Source organism: Trachemys scripta, chromosome 14, assembly GCF_013100865.1.
Source record: "Trachemys scripta elegans isolate TJP31775 chromosome 14, CAS_Tse_1.0, whole genome shotgun sequence".
Lineage (NCBI taxonomy): Eukaryota > Metazoa > Chordata > Testudines > Emydidae > Trachemys > Trachemys scripta.
Window position 1 is genome coordinate 10,549,831 of NC_048311.1, and position 15,421 is coordinate 10,565,251.

General features: G+C 46.1%; 1 protein-coding gene across 1 annotated transcript in view; it reads left to right on the forward strand.

The window, feature by feature from the left end:
• LOC117887652 (dynein heavy chain 9, axonemal-like) overlaps nt 1-15,421 on the forward strand; it is a 150,912-nt gene that overhangs the window by 118,934 nt on the left and 16,557 nt on the right. Inside the window, exons 11-14 of the mRNA XM_034790310.1 lie at nt 4,323-4,514; nt 5,079-5,270; nt 6,077-6,247; nt 7,276-7,458. Coding sequence (XP_034646201.1) covers nt 4,323-4,514; nt 5,079-5,270; nt 6,077-6,247; nt 7,276-7,458 — 738 coding nt within the window. The remainder of the gene's footprint in view (nt 1-4,322; nt 4,515-5,078; nt 5,271-6,076; nt 6,248-7,275; nt 7,459-15,421) is intronic.

The following is a 15,421-nucleotide window of genomic DNA, read 5'->3' on the forward strand; positions in this document are numbered from 1 at the left end:
AATCCCCATGCTATTCTTCACTTATCCTTAGACAGCCCTGGATCACCAGCTGGTGCAGAGCAGCTGCCTTGTTCCACTCACAGCTGGGCAGTGAAGTCACGCTTACCCCTGCAGAGGTCTCCCAGCTAGAGCCCCTGTTGTGGGAAGTGAGGGGGATAGTGGTCATCTGCCCCAGAGCAGTCCCTAGAGGCATTCTGACCTTGTCAGCTGCTTCTATGCATGTCAGAGCAGCGGGTAGAATGCTCCTTAAAAGGTGCCCACATGGTGCTGCTGGCCAGTAGAGAAGGTTTTAAGGCTACCGTTGGCATGGCCAGTCATTGCTCACTAGGAGCACAAGCATCAAGCTTTGCAGGGTGCACCCCCATGTAGTAGTTCAGGGCCAGCTGCAGTGTAGCCTGCAGCCCGGGAGGCACAAGGGGAGCCAGTCCTGTCAGGCAAAGGTGCTGCGTCATGTGTACTCTGTTAGATGCTCTGATTTTGAAGGCGTCTGCAGTGTAAGGAAGGGAGTCTCCTGGGAGGCGCAGGTGGGAGGTTCCAGGCAGGGGTTAATGTGAACCGTCAGTGAAGATTATTCCATTTTTATCCACTGCCATTCATCATTTTGAATTGCACAGAAAGTCCCACAGATCAGGGGAGGGGGGAACTTTCCTCCAAAGTAATGTTTTCATCCTGCCTGTGCTCATTTCAATCAGATAGTAATTAACATTTTCTAAATTGCTAGAGCATTATAAAATGCCTCTTATCACAAAATCCTGCAATGTGTGGGAGGAGAACCTTTACACCTCATTTCACTGCTTTGTGTTCCGTTCTTGCTCAGCGTACGGAATGGATGTTCAAATTTAGCTCAGCTGAAAGCTACAAAGGCGGCTTATTATTGTACACGGGGAATATTGTTCTGGTTTTGTAGCTAAAGAAAAGGTCGGGATTAAATAGAGAGAGAGGCCAAATGAGGCTACGAGCCAGATCCTTTCTCAGGTTTCATTCAGACAAAGGCCCCTTGAAGTCACTGGGAGGTTGCTGGAGGAAAGAATGGGCTCCGAGCGTAGTAGAATGCTTTGACCCTGTTCTTTTGTAATATCTGCAAAGCAGCGCCCTAAAAACCGAGAGAGTTTAGAAGCTACTCCCTAACTGAGGGGACAACAGAGCAGTGATTGCTCATGATGCCCAAGCCTGATTCCCATTAAACAAGGATCAGCACATTGCATGGCAAGCGGGACCTCCATTCTCTAGCAAGGTCCCTGAATTCTGCAGTGGTGCAGTGCAGCAGCCTGGGAATCTGCTGCAGAGTTGGGTAACTTAAGAAATGGAAATTGTTAATGAATGGGTGTGAAGTTGAATCATATAATCAGTACAGTGACCCTTTGTTTGACGTATTTTGCTATTAAATTTTGTTTATTTTATGCTAACCTCACCCCCCATCTTCAGTTTTCAATGTATCAGCAACACACAACTGCATTAGAGAGTCTGTCAGTGCAAAGCTGGAAGTTTTGGCACTGAGGAGATATGGAAGGCCATTTGGGATTGTGGGATGAAAACGTGGGCTGGATGTGTCTGCCCAAAAAATCAGCAGTGAAATAGTTAACAAGGCAGGCACTAAAATAGTTATTAGCTTTCCATGTGAATGCCCCAATGAGGTGAATGGGTAATACACTCCTCCCTGAGCTATTGTTTCAGGCTGACTGCAGACTCAGGCAGACATCACTGCTCCGGCTTACACCAGGGTCGCATTGTAAGGTTTTCTCCCCAATCACAAAAAATAGAAATATTTTTAAATAGCAGCTTGGATTCCAATGCACAGTTCCAATGCAAAAAGGGAGCTCCCGTGGCTGCCATTACCATGACATGGGTGCATGAAGGGAGTGGAGACCAACAGAAAGACCAGCTTTCAGAAGCAGTGTAGAGCCGTACCTCTGTGCTGGTGTGCCAGAAACCACAGTGGGGGGATGGCATCTTAGCTACAGCGGAAACCCCTGAGCTCCTCTGGCTTTAAGTCAAAAGCTGCAATGACAGTCACAAGGGGAAACAAGGTGACAGTCACAACGGAACGGGTGCCCAGCCGAGCTGGGAACGATGGAATCTGCTCCCACTTTCAATTAACGGGGCCTCCCACCCCGAGTAGGATCGGGCTCACAATTCCCTCCTGGGAGGGCTCCAATTCCCTCACGTTTAGGTGCTGCTGGAGTGCAGGGCTCTGTGTTTTGGTTTTATTCCCTCCTTGCTGTGAGAGAGACTCTCTCCACTGGAGATGGATGCAGCCGGCTCGCCTCCAGCTCAAAGCCTTATCTCTGAGCCATCGCTTGCATGCTCCCAGCTCAGCCCTGAAAGCTGGCTTCCTTTGTTCCTCTTCATTGACTAAATGACTCAGGCTCTCCGCCCCTCCATCTCCAAGCCTGCCCATTACCTACTCACTATCCAGAGCGCAGCCTGGAAGATGGGCAGCAGAGCTGCCGTCAGTGTGTAGGGTCAGAGGTCCAGTTTTGTTATTCTCCCCACTGCTTGGCAGTTTCTACTGGCACATGCTGGGTGTGTGCTCAGTACAATAAGGTCGTATCTATCAGGTGAACACGCTAGAAGAGAGAGGGCAGTTAGGCTTGTTTTTCCTCAGAATGTATCATAAATGGAAACGAAGCCCCTCTCAGGTAATGTACTGCTCTTTCCTCTGGCCCTGAGCTCCCTCAGGGTAAATAATGATAATGGAACCTTGGAGAACCAAAGAGTTAGTTTTCAGGCCTCAGTGCTACAGTGATTCTGTTACAACCATGACTCCCAGCTGGTTCTCTGTCCCCGACTCAGACTTCTGCTCCGGCCTGTCGCACCCCTCGTTCCTAGTCAGCTGTGTGGGCACTAGCCACCCATAGAGCTCAGAACACAAGGGGTTTGGAGGCAGCCAGTCTATGTGGCAGATTACGTTAGTCAGAGCAGGCAGAGACAGTACTGTAGGCACACCTGCTACAGAGGCCCATAGTTATGGCAGGTGGGCAATGCCAATTCACAAGCCAGGAGTCTCAGATCCAGGGGCTGAGGCAGGGGTGAAAGGCTCTGGGTTGTTCTCTACTCTTTGGAGCCCTCAATACTAAATCTCTTTGCTTTTAATCCATTTATTGAGCCCTTGGCAACTCATCCTGCCAGTCTGCAGCCAGCTGACTGCCAATGGGCAAATGCATGCATGGTTTGGGACGGGTGGGAGGGGAAGGCTGAAGCATTCTAGAAGTCCCCGACAGACAGCAGTTTTGAGGAGTCAAAGCGGAGCCCTGCGTGTCCCATGATTCTGTGACCAAAGAATCATTTGCCAAATCCAGAACTTTCATGTGTAGCACTTGCCACGGTTAAGAAACCTCTGAGAGAAACCTCTGTGTAACCCCAGCAGCAGTGTCTGCATAAAGCACTCCTGTAGAAGAGCTGTAAACTGCTCCGTTGATCTCAATGTGGTGCCAGTTCACTGATGATCATTTCAGTGGAAACATTTAACTAAAGTGCTCATCCACTATTGCTAGGTGCAGCAGCAGATATGGGGGCAGAGGAGAGCAAGGCAGCTAAGTTGCTGTAAGAGCTAGTGAGATGAGGAACAAGGAATTCAAGCACAGCAAAGAACATCAGGTCCCCTCGATCACTATGCACAAGGGAGGAGGGGAGGAGATGTGTCTATTTTCAGTGTCAAAGGTCTAAACTCCCCATGGGAGCCAAAAGCCAAAGCTACCCCCTCACCTTTCCAGGGACCAAAAGCCCTGGTTGTCCAAACTTTCTGCTGTCCCCGTGATAACTTCAATAATAGAGCTCTGCAGTCAATAGCCAGACCTGCCCGCTCAGTGCTTCAGGGAGTATTTAATATTGCAGTAACATAGAAAGCTGCCATAGCATGTCCAGTCCCATAGAAACCAGGGACCTTCTCTGATTCATGAGTTAATCAGAGCTCAGAGAGGCTGAGGCTGGAGCGGGGCTGTGAAGTGTATGTATGTGGTGAAGCGAGGTTCTTCCCCCAGCCTTGGTGAAATTCACCAGGGCCCAGCCCAGCCACCCAGGCCATGCATTCTGCCCAAGCTTTGCACCACAGTTAGCTCTGTTGTCTACAGACTTGGGCACTCCTCACTGCACCAGGGAACATCTGGAAGGTTTGTTCAGTACTATATGGGCAAAAACCTTCATTTAAAACCCCAAACTGCTTAGATGCTTCAGAAATGAGTAGATGAGGGTGCCACGTTGCAGGACCACTGGGTGAGAGGGTTCGCCATGCCCTGTGTCAATAGAGTTTGCAACCCAGGTAGAGCCCTGAGATGGAAGGTATGGTGGAAATGCACAACACTGCTGTTCTGTTTCCATTTCAGGACACCCTGGAGATGTGTGCTCGGGAGAACGAGTTCAAAAGCATCCTGTTCGCCCTCTGTTATTTCCATGCCGTGGTGGCAGAAAGACGCAAGTTTGGGCCCCAGGGCTGGAACCGCTCCTACCCCTTTAACACTGGAGACCTCACTATCTCAGTCAACGTGCTGTACAATTACCTGGAGGCCAATTCAAAGGTGCGTGAAACAAAGAAATTGGCTCTGTGTGCAGATTGTAGCCCATATGCTTATTACACGTCTGTTGAAACATCTGAAATCCTTTTCACTAAATGCCAATTCCCCGGCATCATCAGGCTTTCTAGCTTCAGAACTCAGTGTATCTTAGGGGGATACAGAGCGGCCTCTGCTCCACTTGCATCTGTTGCAGCTTACAAACTACACTTAGATAAAATATCAGCTCTGGCATGTGCGAGTCTCCTCCCTGCCATTTTAGGGCCAATATTTGGAAATGTTTGGCTGCCTAGACATCTATGTTTAATGTATGGAACTTCAAAAAGATTCGCTTCTCATCGGGGAAACCCCACAAAGTCTGTTCTGCAGGCTGGATTTCTCTGGGCCGCTCTCCTGCATGGTGTGATTTAACTGCTACATGATATTCAATTACTTAGAAAAATGAACTGGTGAAATGAAAACATTCACCCTGTAGATCAGTTCTTTGCTTTCCAGTCTGCGGCCCCATGATGAGGTCAGTGGAGCTGCATCTGCGTGGACTCTTTCATGCCCTCTTGGTTCATTATTTAGGTCCCCTATGACGATTTGCGCTACCTCTTCGGTGAGATTATGTATGGAGGCCACATCACAGATGACTGGGACAGACGACTTTGCAAAACCTACTTGGAGGAATTTATTAAGCCAGAAATGCTGGAGGGAGAGCTCTTCCTAGCTCCAGGATTTCCTCTCCCGGGGAACATGGACTACAATGGTTATCACCAGGTAGCCTCTTTGTTTGCTGGTATTAATTATATTGCTGAATTTAATGTCCTCCATAATCACCTTTTAATCTGTCATAGGAGACAGTGAATAGGATTGCAGAGTTCCAGCTCATCTTGTATTATTTCCTGTTATGTTCTTTTTCTGTAGACTGTTAAGCATCCCCTTGGATGAGCCAAGTTTAATGGTAATTTGATACTTCATCATGAGCTCTTCTGTTCATGCATGAATAGAACAACTGTATTGGTTCTTGGGACTTGAGCAGGTCTAGTGGAAAATTACATCCGCATACCGTTTGCTAAAATGGCCCTTTCAAGCTCCTTTTAGCATTGGATCTGATGAGAAACACTCAAGACTCTTGGATGTTTACTTACTGATTTCATCCGTTCTTTATGTGCAGAGGCAGCAGCAGGGGCTGGTGTATTAGTTCATTTTTGTTCATAAAACTGGTGAAACGATCTCTACTCCTGGAAGTGAAATTCCCAGCAAAGAGGTCAGGGTATTGATGCCCAAATGTGTAGCAAACAAAAAGGTAGAAGAAGCTCAGCTCTGAGATATGTAGCCAAGACATCCTGCAACAATGGCCAGACTTGTTTTCTTGTGGCAGAAATTATTATTATTCCAGCGGCTTTACTAATTCCACCCTTCTGCTTCCTAGCAGTTTGTTAGCACCGCACGTCAGTCCAGCTGAATATGCTGCATTGGGCAGACTGTGTGTGGTGGCTGTCCAGCCCATCAATGCGATCAGTAAGTGTAAAGTCCCTGGCCCTGTACGTAACAATAATGGGAGGTGTGATCTTCCTGTGTAGTACATAGACGATGCCCTGCCTGCCGAGTCTCCGTACCTGTATGGTCTCCATCCGAATGCTGAAATCGGCTTCTTAACCCAGACCTCAGAGAAACTCTTCCGCACCGTGTTGGAGATGCAGCCTCGTGACACCAACACTGGCGAAGGAGGAGGGGCTACGAGGGAAGAAAAGGTAAGATGGGCAGAGGAGGGAGCCATTGCCACTTGGGTGACTTTGCTTAATTTGGCTGCATTTTAGTCTGTTTTTTCTCATGACCCTTTATTATAACCTAGTCAGCCTTTGTATAGTGTGTACAAGGAACAGAAATAACCAGCCTGGCATTCTTCAGACGCTCGCCATATTAGTGTAATTGTACCATAGCCAGTGGTAGGGCCTGACTTTAACTGGTCCTCTGCGCTCCAGTGCCTTCATTATCATCATGTGAGGACATACAAATTTTTAGTTGTTGCTACCTACCCAAACCATAAAAAGAAGATGATGTGAGAACATTGCGAATAAATCTGGCTATGGCCTCTGCTGGCACACAGCCATCAACCACAGGGGATGGCAGTCTGGCTGGCATATATACAGGCTCCCAGAACACACCATACACAAAATGCCAGCTTTGGAGTTTTTCCTGGTGCGTTTTCTGTTTATTAGTTACACACTAGCAATGATATTTCCAAATCCAGCTGTGAAGGAGACAGGAAGTAACTTGCTTTGTTATGCTTTTTCCCCATGTTGTATTCATTCAGAATACCAAATTCAGTTTAAAATTCCATTTAAAATAATCTCCCATTTTTGTCACTAAAACATTAAAGAATAGTTCATAAAGTCAGCAATCCTGGAGGCACCAGTATTTGATTTTACCTTCATAGCTTCATCCATCTTCCTGCATTGAACCTGGCCTTGGAAAAAGGAGCAATGCAAACTTGGATGCAAAATAGAGTATGCCATGCCGTGTGGACATTTATAAATAGTCCTTTTAAAAGAGCCTCATTTGACATGATGTTTGGTAGGCATTTGAATTTTCCTAGGCTGGGACAAGCTGTTTTGAAACGTGTCATGCGTGATTCAGCAAGACATTGATTACTTTCCGATGCAGTAAGTGGCAGGTGGAGCTCTCTTCCACCATTCAGTAGAGGAAGCACATGGGTCACTCACTCACTCCTCTCTCTCTCTCTCTCTCTCTCTCTCTCTCTCTTTCCTTTGGCAAACAGGTGAAGGCTCTTCTGGATGAGATTTTAGAGAAATTAACAGATGAGTTTAACATCCTGGAGCTGATGGCAAAGGTGGAGGAGAGGACGCCCTACATTGTGGTTGCCTTCCAGGAATGTGAGCGAATGAACATCCTCACCAGCGAGATAAAGCGCTCCCTTAAGGAGCTAGATCTGGGATTGAAGGTAGGCGCTCTCTCTGCTAGAGTTGCAGTCTTGTGAAATCTCATATGCACATTGAATGACTGGAAAGCAGAGGTGATGAGGGTGTGAAGAGAAACGAAAAGTGTCTCACGTTTTAAACAGTTACATTTTAAAGTGGTACCTAACAAATAGCACAGTGTGCTGCAACGGTAACTCAAGTTCATGAGGAAAAATTCATAGTTGCTCTTCACAGGTCAGACTAGATGATCACAATGGTCCCTCCTGGCCTTGGAATCTGTGAAAAATGCACATGGTCCCCTATACCCCACCATAGGCCCTTTGTGGAGTTACAGGTACACAATGAGGCATTATGTGATATTGAAAGGCAGAACATTTAAAACTGATAAAAGAAAGTACTCTTTTACACAGTGCCTGAATAGCCTGTGGAACTCATTGCAACAAGGTATCACTGAAGACAAGAACTTAGCAGGATTCAAAAAAGGGTCAGTCACTTATAAGGATACAAAAATATCCATATTTGGAATCATAATAGTGTAAGGCTAAAAAGCACCCCACCAGGTCATCTAGTCCATACCCCCACGCTGAAGCAGAACCAAGTTCACCTAGACCATTCCTGGCAAGTATTTGTCCAACCTTTTCTTAAAGGTCTCCAAAGATGGAGATTCCACAACCTCCCTTGGTAATCTATCCCAGCACGTAACTATCCTTATAGTAAGAAAGTTTCCCCTAATATCTAACCTAAATTTCCCTTGCTACAGATTAAACCCATTATTTCTTGTCCTACCCTCAGTGGAGATGGAGAAAATTGATCAATGTCCTCTTTATAGCAGCCCTTAATTTATTTGAAGACACTAACCAGGTTCCCCCCCTCTTCAGTGGTCATTTCTCAAGACTAAACATGCCAATGTTTTCTAAACCTTTTATGATTTTAGTTGCTGTCCCCCGGACTCTCTCCAATTTGTCCACATCTTTCTTACATAACAATAATAGTAACAATGGCATGGATTTCAAAAGCCAAGAGTTTTGGAAGGGACATGACACCTTCTGCATCAGGGCATGAGTGAATCTCTAAATGAAGGGGGACAGGAATAAACTGCCCCTATGGACAGCTTATCCCATAACTGCCTCCTGCAGGGTTTCTTGCACCTTCCTGTGAAGCTGCACAGACAGAGCACTGTTTGATTCAGGATGGCAAAGCCCATGTTTCTAGGAGCTATTGTTTTGGAAGGTATTTTATGCAAAACTGTGAGCGGACTGCATGGATGATGGGCCATAAACAGGTGGGATTCTTTGATTCAGTAATATTAGTGACAATGAGTTAAGACTGCTGGACTGGCAGGCACTAGCTCCTGTGTGTAGTTCAGTGCACTGCTGACAGTGGGACGCTACAGGTCACCAAAACAGTGTGTTGTCTGGTGTCTTGTGTTACATGCAAATGTACGGAGTTAACATTCCTTTGTTGTATGGCTACTGCCATCCCATAAGAGGCTGTCAGGACAGCTGGTATTGTAGGGGAACAAGAGGCCAAAGAACTGATGGATCCCACTCCTGTCTATACAGACCATAGGCACCGCTCACTTTCCCCCAACTGCAAAGCTTTACAGACCTACTGACAGAGAATTTGAGAGCAAAGGAAGAATGGATTGGAGCAGCACCCTTCCCCCGGGTGTAGGGGAGGCAGGAGCCAGGTTCCACAGGGAAGTGATGATGCTGTTTCATTGGACAGGTTGTCAACTGCAGAAGCAAAGAAGCTATGCCCTGGAGCGGGGTCACTAAGCCACTCCTCAGCCTGCTTGCAATGGCCAGGATGCTGCAGTAATAATCCTCATGCTTTGTCTCCGTATCACAACTCAGATATTTCCAAAGCAAAGCAGACCGCATAGTGGTAGCTATGGACACTCCCCCGAGCCTGGTCAAGACATTTCTATGGCCCATTAGACATCAGGCGGGACTCCCAAATGTCCTGTTTAGCAACTATCATGTGAGGTGTGGGGCCAGGAAACCCACCAGAATAGCAGCTCTTCTTGGATCTATAGCTATGTCAGTAAGGCATGCACAGCCAAAGGAATTCCGTGCTTGAAGGAACTGGAGGTTACTTGTCCTGAATAACCACAGCATCATGGGTGGAAAGGACTGGCAGATGAGCAATGAGGCAGCTGCCTGGTCCAGCATGCATACTTTTTGTAACCATTATAATCTCAACTTCCAGGTCTGCTGATAGAGCCTTTGGCAGAGGGGTCTTCAATTCACAGGTAGCACCATTAGCCTGTTTGTCTGCATAGCTCCTAAATTCCATATCCTCATCAGCCCTGCCTTTACTCCTCTCACTACTGACGGCTTCGTACAAGTAGAGGATCGGCAGACGTGCCGTCACTCAAAGAACAGAGAAAGGCTGTCTGTTCCTCTTCTCCAAAGAGGGGCTAATAGAACCCACCCATCGGTCACTTTGTGAGGGCAATATGGTGATGGAGATGCTGTTCTTCCCCTTGGCTCTTATGGATAGGACATGTCAGAAGGGAAGTCTCCTGAGAAACACATGTACAGCCCGATAACTATACTCTGTTGCCTACAGCAAGGTCCCTTCCACAGATATCTATGATAACTGACATATTCTTGGAGTTTATAGCAGCTCATTTGAATGGAAGGTGGAGGAGTGGCCCCATTCTTACCAAGCTTGCTCAGAGGCAAAGCTGTAGCTTCTCTAGTCAAATCAACAGTGAGAACTCGGCCTGCAAATAAAGAGTCAGCAGACTCTTCTCAAAGAAGAGAAAGTGACCAGTCAGACAGCGTATTTCTTAAACTGGTTTCCAGCCTGCTGTACTAGATATTTAATATCGGGGGGGGGGGGGGGGGGGAGGTGGGAATTGCCATTTAATTCTTTGGCATCATTTCCTGCTTACATAGTAACACTCTGCTTCCTGGGTTAAAAGAACCTTACTATAAGTACACTCTGAAAAACATGGTTGATGTAACCTCTTCCAGCTGGCCTCTGGTATGTTGGACTATTTAGGACCCCCCCCTTGGTTTCGCCATCTGTGAAATGGGGATAATGATGCTTAACCACTTTTGTGCAGATCTTTGAAATCTGTGGAGGAAAGTGCTAAGAAATATTTTTTTATTATCATAATTTTGTGGACTGATTAATATACTGCAGATAATTCAGCTGTCCAACCATTTAGAAAAATCACATGAAAGTGAAAGTGTGGGATCAGTGTGGCGTGGAAAAACTGATCCGTTTTAATCAGTTTGTGTCTTATTTTTAAAATAGCAAAGTGGTGAATACAAAGCACGTTTTTCATATGCATTTCCTGCAAATAGAAGGTGCTAAAAACTGAAATTCAAACATTTAAGTGACATCTGTCTACTGCTGAAAAATTGGTGTTTGTTCTGTTGACTAAAGAGATAAAAATGTTGTGTGTGCTTTGTAATTCTGCAATATACACAATCCACTTTAAAATAGGCTGATATTTATGCTGCCAATTATTTTAAACAGATTTACTTTATTTACCAGTGTTTGGCAGTTGAATTGGAAATTCCGTTTCTTGAGACAGGTAAACAGAAGTGATTTAATGTTTCAATCTCTGAGTAGCAAACAAGAGGATATTGTAACTGGGACAATGTGTAGCAATTAGATTTAATGTGGAGAAACGCAAGCTACTACATATTGGCCAGGGAAAACAATGAGAAGAATGGCCCTGAACTAAAGCACAAAGGCTTTGAACAGAGTTTAGGCAGTAACAGAACATGCACGTCCCCCAGAAACACTACCACAAACTACAGCAGGGATGTAATGCAACCCTTTGAGTGAGATTCAGAGATGTATAGAAAGACTCCGTGGCAGAGAAGCCTCCAGACAGTGTGTTGAAATGACTGTACACTCTGCTCAGACTGCCCAGTGCAGCTTGGCCCAGCAGTCTAGACATGACATCACCGTCTGCAGCCAAGTCATAATCCTGACTGTGAGGAATGATCTCAGAGACACGAAGAGGCGTGATAAGTTAACAGAGACCCAGACAGTCTGATCCTTCATGTTATATCACTTGACTGCCCAGCATGGAAAATGGGAACTGCAGGTCCCCAGCAACTCGGCAAATCAGATCACTTATTTAGATGCCTAAATATGGGCTTAGGTGCCTAACACTAGACATTCACATTTGGAAATGTTGACCACAGTCTCCACCAGGAATCGTGTCTGTCCCCTCTTCTAGTTGGTAGATGCTCCAGTGAGGAGACTGCCATTTCTCTGACTCACACTGTGGACTTCACTCACCAGACGACAGGTTTCTGGAGGTACAGAGATCAGTGGACTCTGTGAGAACTCACAGTCAATAAATCAACCATGTGATTTTTCATGAGACTTGCTAAGTTTTGTTTTTTCCTGCTTCTGTGTAAATGCTGTGTGTCAGACTCAGAATGAGATGTATTGGAGCTTGATAAGGTCACTATATCAGCCTCAGCACGACAATGATGATAAAGCTTACGGTCAGAAGGGACCACCAGATCATCCCGTCTGACCTCCTGCACTAAATCCCACCTATTCAGTCCCTTGTGACCATGCCCTAAAATATCCAGGACACTTGATAGCAGTGGACAGTGCCTAAGAACATCTGCAGAGATGTATCCTTCAGCTCTCCTCTACCCTCAGGTGTGATTGTGACAGATACACCAGGCAGCATGGGGAGCTTACTCAGGCCATCTCACAATTCAGGATCTTTGGAAATTCAGAACAAGCTGCATGTAAATTAGAGCTGAGTCAACAATTCAGCTGGCAGAACCTCTCACTCAAATCAGGAGGAAAGCAGTGTAGCACCAGAGACAGTACCATAATATTGGGCAACATCAGCCAATAGGGGGAGCTTTCCCTCTGCCCCATCCCAGGAAGTTGTCTGGTTTTGGGTGGGCATGTTCATCATCAACTCATGCCTCTTGCATTTTATCTTCTCATTCTCTCTGGTTCAAAGCAGCCTCTGCTGCATGTCTGAGGATTGGAATGTCTCAATTAGGATATATAAGGCTACTATCTGGAGTTCCTTTCAGACTCATGCCCAATTTAGGAATGAAACCTTTGTGTAATTGTTACCCCCCAAACCCCCTCCTGGGCAAGTTGTTAATGCTTGTTGACCTCCCACAACTGGGGATCTATACTGACAGGACTCAGAGGAGAAAGGAAGCTTACTTAGCAGAGACCGTAGCTTTGTAGTAGAATAAATATTGTGGGGAGAAAGTATGCCTCTTTGCTGCTCACTGAATATCTGCTAACAGAGGGTGATTTGGCTATTTCAAGACTAATTTGAATCTTTGAATAGTTCATTGTGTGCATCTAACTACAAAGCCATTGTCTGGTCCAGAAATAGGAGCCATCCAGTTAGGGTGGTAACCGTCAACAAGAACTGGTGCTTCATGTTTAAAAGCCTTAGTTCAGAATAGCTTCCATGTGACTGATGCTCCTGCATAGTGTTGCACCCAGAGTAATGACTGACTGTGAAGGCAGGTGAACTCCTTACTGATTTTCTCCCTTCCTGCCATATTGCTGGGACCTAATCCTGATCCCATTAAAATCAATTGCAAAACTCCTGCTGACTTCAGTGGTGCTGTACCTAACGGCTGTAGTTGGACTTAGGTGCCTATCTTCTTTTGGGAATCTAGCCCTTAGACTTTTAAGTGACTTACATGTTTTGGAAAATTTTATCCAAGGTCTCCTGATTCCTAATGTCCTGCTGTAACCACTAGACTACTCTCTCTCCCAGACTTCATTGCCTACACTGTTTTGCCAATGGCTTTAACCCAGAGTTGAAGGATCTACCTGAAGAGGTGAGGGAAGTGGTCCATTCAGTCCTTGGCCTCTGCTGAGATGGCTGCCCCTAGTATCACTGGTGAGAGGCACACTATTCCACTGAACAGCCATTAGATAGTAAAGCCTTTTAGCTGCCACTCGTCTGGATCAGATCCAATTTTTTGACATAAAGGTTCACATTGGTGAGCCCCATTATCAGTCCCCCTGACCTTGGCCCTGTTTTTCTATTTTGAATTTTTAAATTGTGGGTCAGCACATTGCAATAACACAAGCTACTGGCAAGTGAAAACAGCTGAAATATGTAAAGGGAAATACACAATTGCTCTTTATTTCACAGAGCACACATAGCCCTATCACTCTTCTGTAATTACATGACAAATACCAAAGGAAGAGAGATTTGTCATTTGTGCTTGGCCTTATATTTGAAATTATCAGGCACTTCTAAGATTTCTTACTGGATAACTAGTCATTTCTGGAGGCCAGGAGAACATACACTCACTGGACAGAACTAACTAGATGAATTATTGGCAGTTATTTACACAGACCAAGTTAGCTTGTCATTACAGAGCCATTCGCTGGCACTTAGTGCCTGTGGAACTAAGAAAGCCCACATATGCTTTGAAAGGCAAAAACATTGTTCCTGTTGATTTTGGACTAATTGAAAATAGCCCCTGACTCTTCTAATACCTTAATTTAACTTGGCCTGTTGCCTTTAGCTTCAAGACCAGTCGCCTTTGCAGGTCCCATTCCTGCAAACCTTTAATCACATGATGTGCCGTATTTATGCAGCTGAAATCTGAGGAATGTGGGCACTACACACCTACAGGAGAGTTTGCAGGATCAGACCCTTAGGGTATAGCTATACTGTGATAAAAGACCCGCAGCACAGCCTGGGCCAACTGATTTGGGCTGCGGGGCTGTAAAATTGCAGAGTAGCTGTTCCGGCGCGGGCTGGAGTCTGGGTCCTGAGACCCTCCCCCATTGCAGAGTCTCAGACCTCGGGTTCTGCAGTTGATTAGCCCCGCAGCCCACGTCAGTTGATCCAGGCCAGTCGCAGATCTTTTGTTGCAGTGTAGACTAGGGATTCTCAAATTTCATTGCACCGCAACCCCCTTCTGACAAGAAAAATTACTACATGACCCTAGGAGGGAGGACAGAAGCCTGAGCCCACCCGAGTCCCACTGCCCCAGGTGCGTGGGGGGACAAAGCCCAAGCTCCACTGCTCCGGGCAGTGAAGGGGTCAAAGCTTCAGCCCAGCTAGGGGGCCTGTAACCTGAACCCCGCCACCCAGAGCTGAATCCCACGGGCTTGGGCTTCGACTCCGGGCAGTGGGTCTTGGGCTTTGGCCTCTAGCCCCTGCAGGTCTAAGGCAGCCCTGGTGACCCCAGTAAAATGGGGTCATGAGCCACTTAGGGGTCCCGACCCACAGTTTGAGAACCACTGGTCTAGACAATACTTAGGCCTTTCTTTTACCACTGGTGTGACTGCAAAAGCAGAGCCTGATAACCCTCATACTAGTCCATCATTCTGAGATTATCAGCATTTCCAAGGGAAGGAATTTCTGTAAGGGAATCCCCAGAATGATGCATAACAGTTCTAGAGGTAGAGGCCAGGACTGCAATGTAGCAAGTGCCTCCTAGGACAGAGGTGCTCAGTGCTCTCATCTCCCATTTGAATCACTGGGAGATGTAAAGGTACAGCTCTTCGCAGCACTGTGCTCTTAGGAATTGCCAAACAACATATAAAGAACAGGAGTACTTGTGGCACCTTAGAGACATATATAGATATATGCATATATATATATATGCATCTGAAGAAGTGGGCTGTAGTCCACGAAAGCTTATGCTCTAATAAATTTGTTAGTCTCTAAGGTGCCACAAGTACTCCTGTTCTTTTTGCGGATACAGACTAACACAGCTGCTACTCTGAAACCAAACAACATACGTTATAGCTGGTGTTTATAAATATTGCAGACAAAACATACATTAAAAGAATGTTAAAGCTGCAAGGTCAAGTTCTCAGAAGTTGGGAAATGCCAGAATTAAGTTCCCCAGGCCTTAATCCAGCCTCCTTCTGCACATGGATTAGGATACAGTCTGTCCAACATCACACAAGAAGCCTGTGGCACAGTCAAGAATAGATCCCAGCTATTCTGGGCACCTCGAACACAAGGGAAGATCCTTTCTCTTC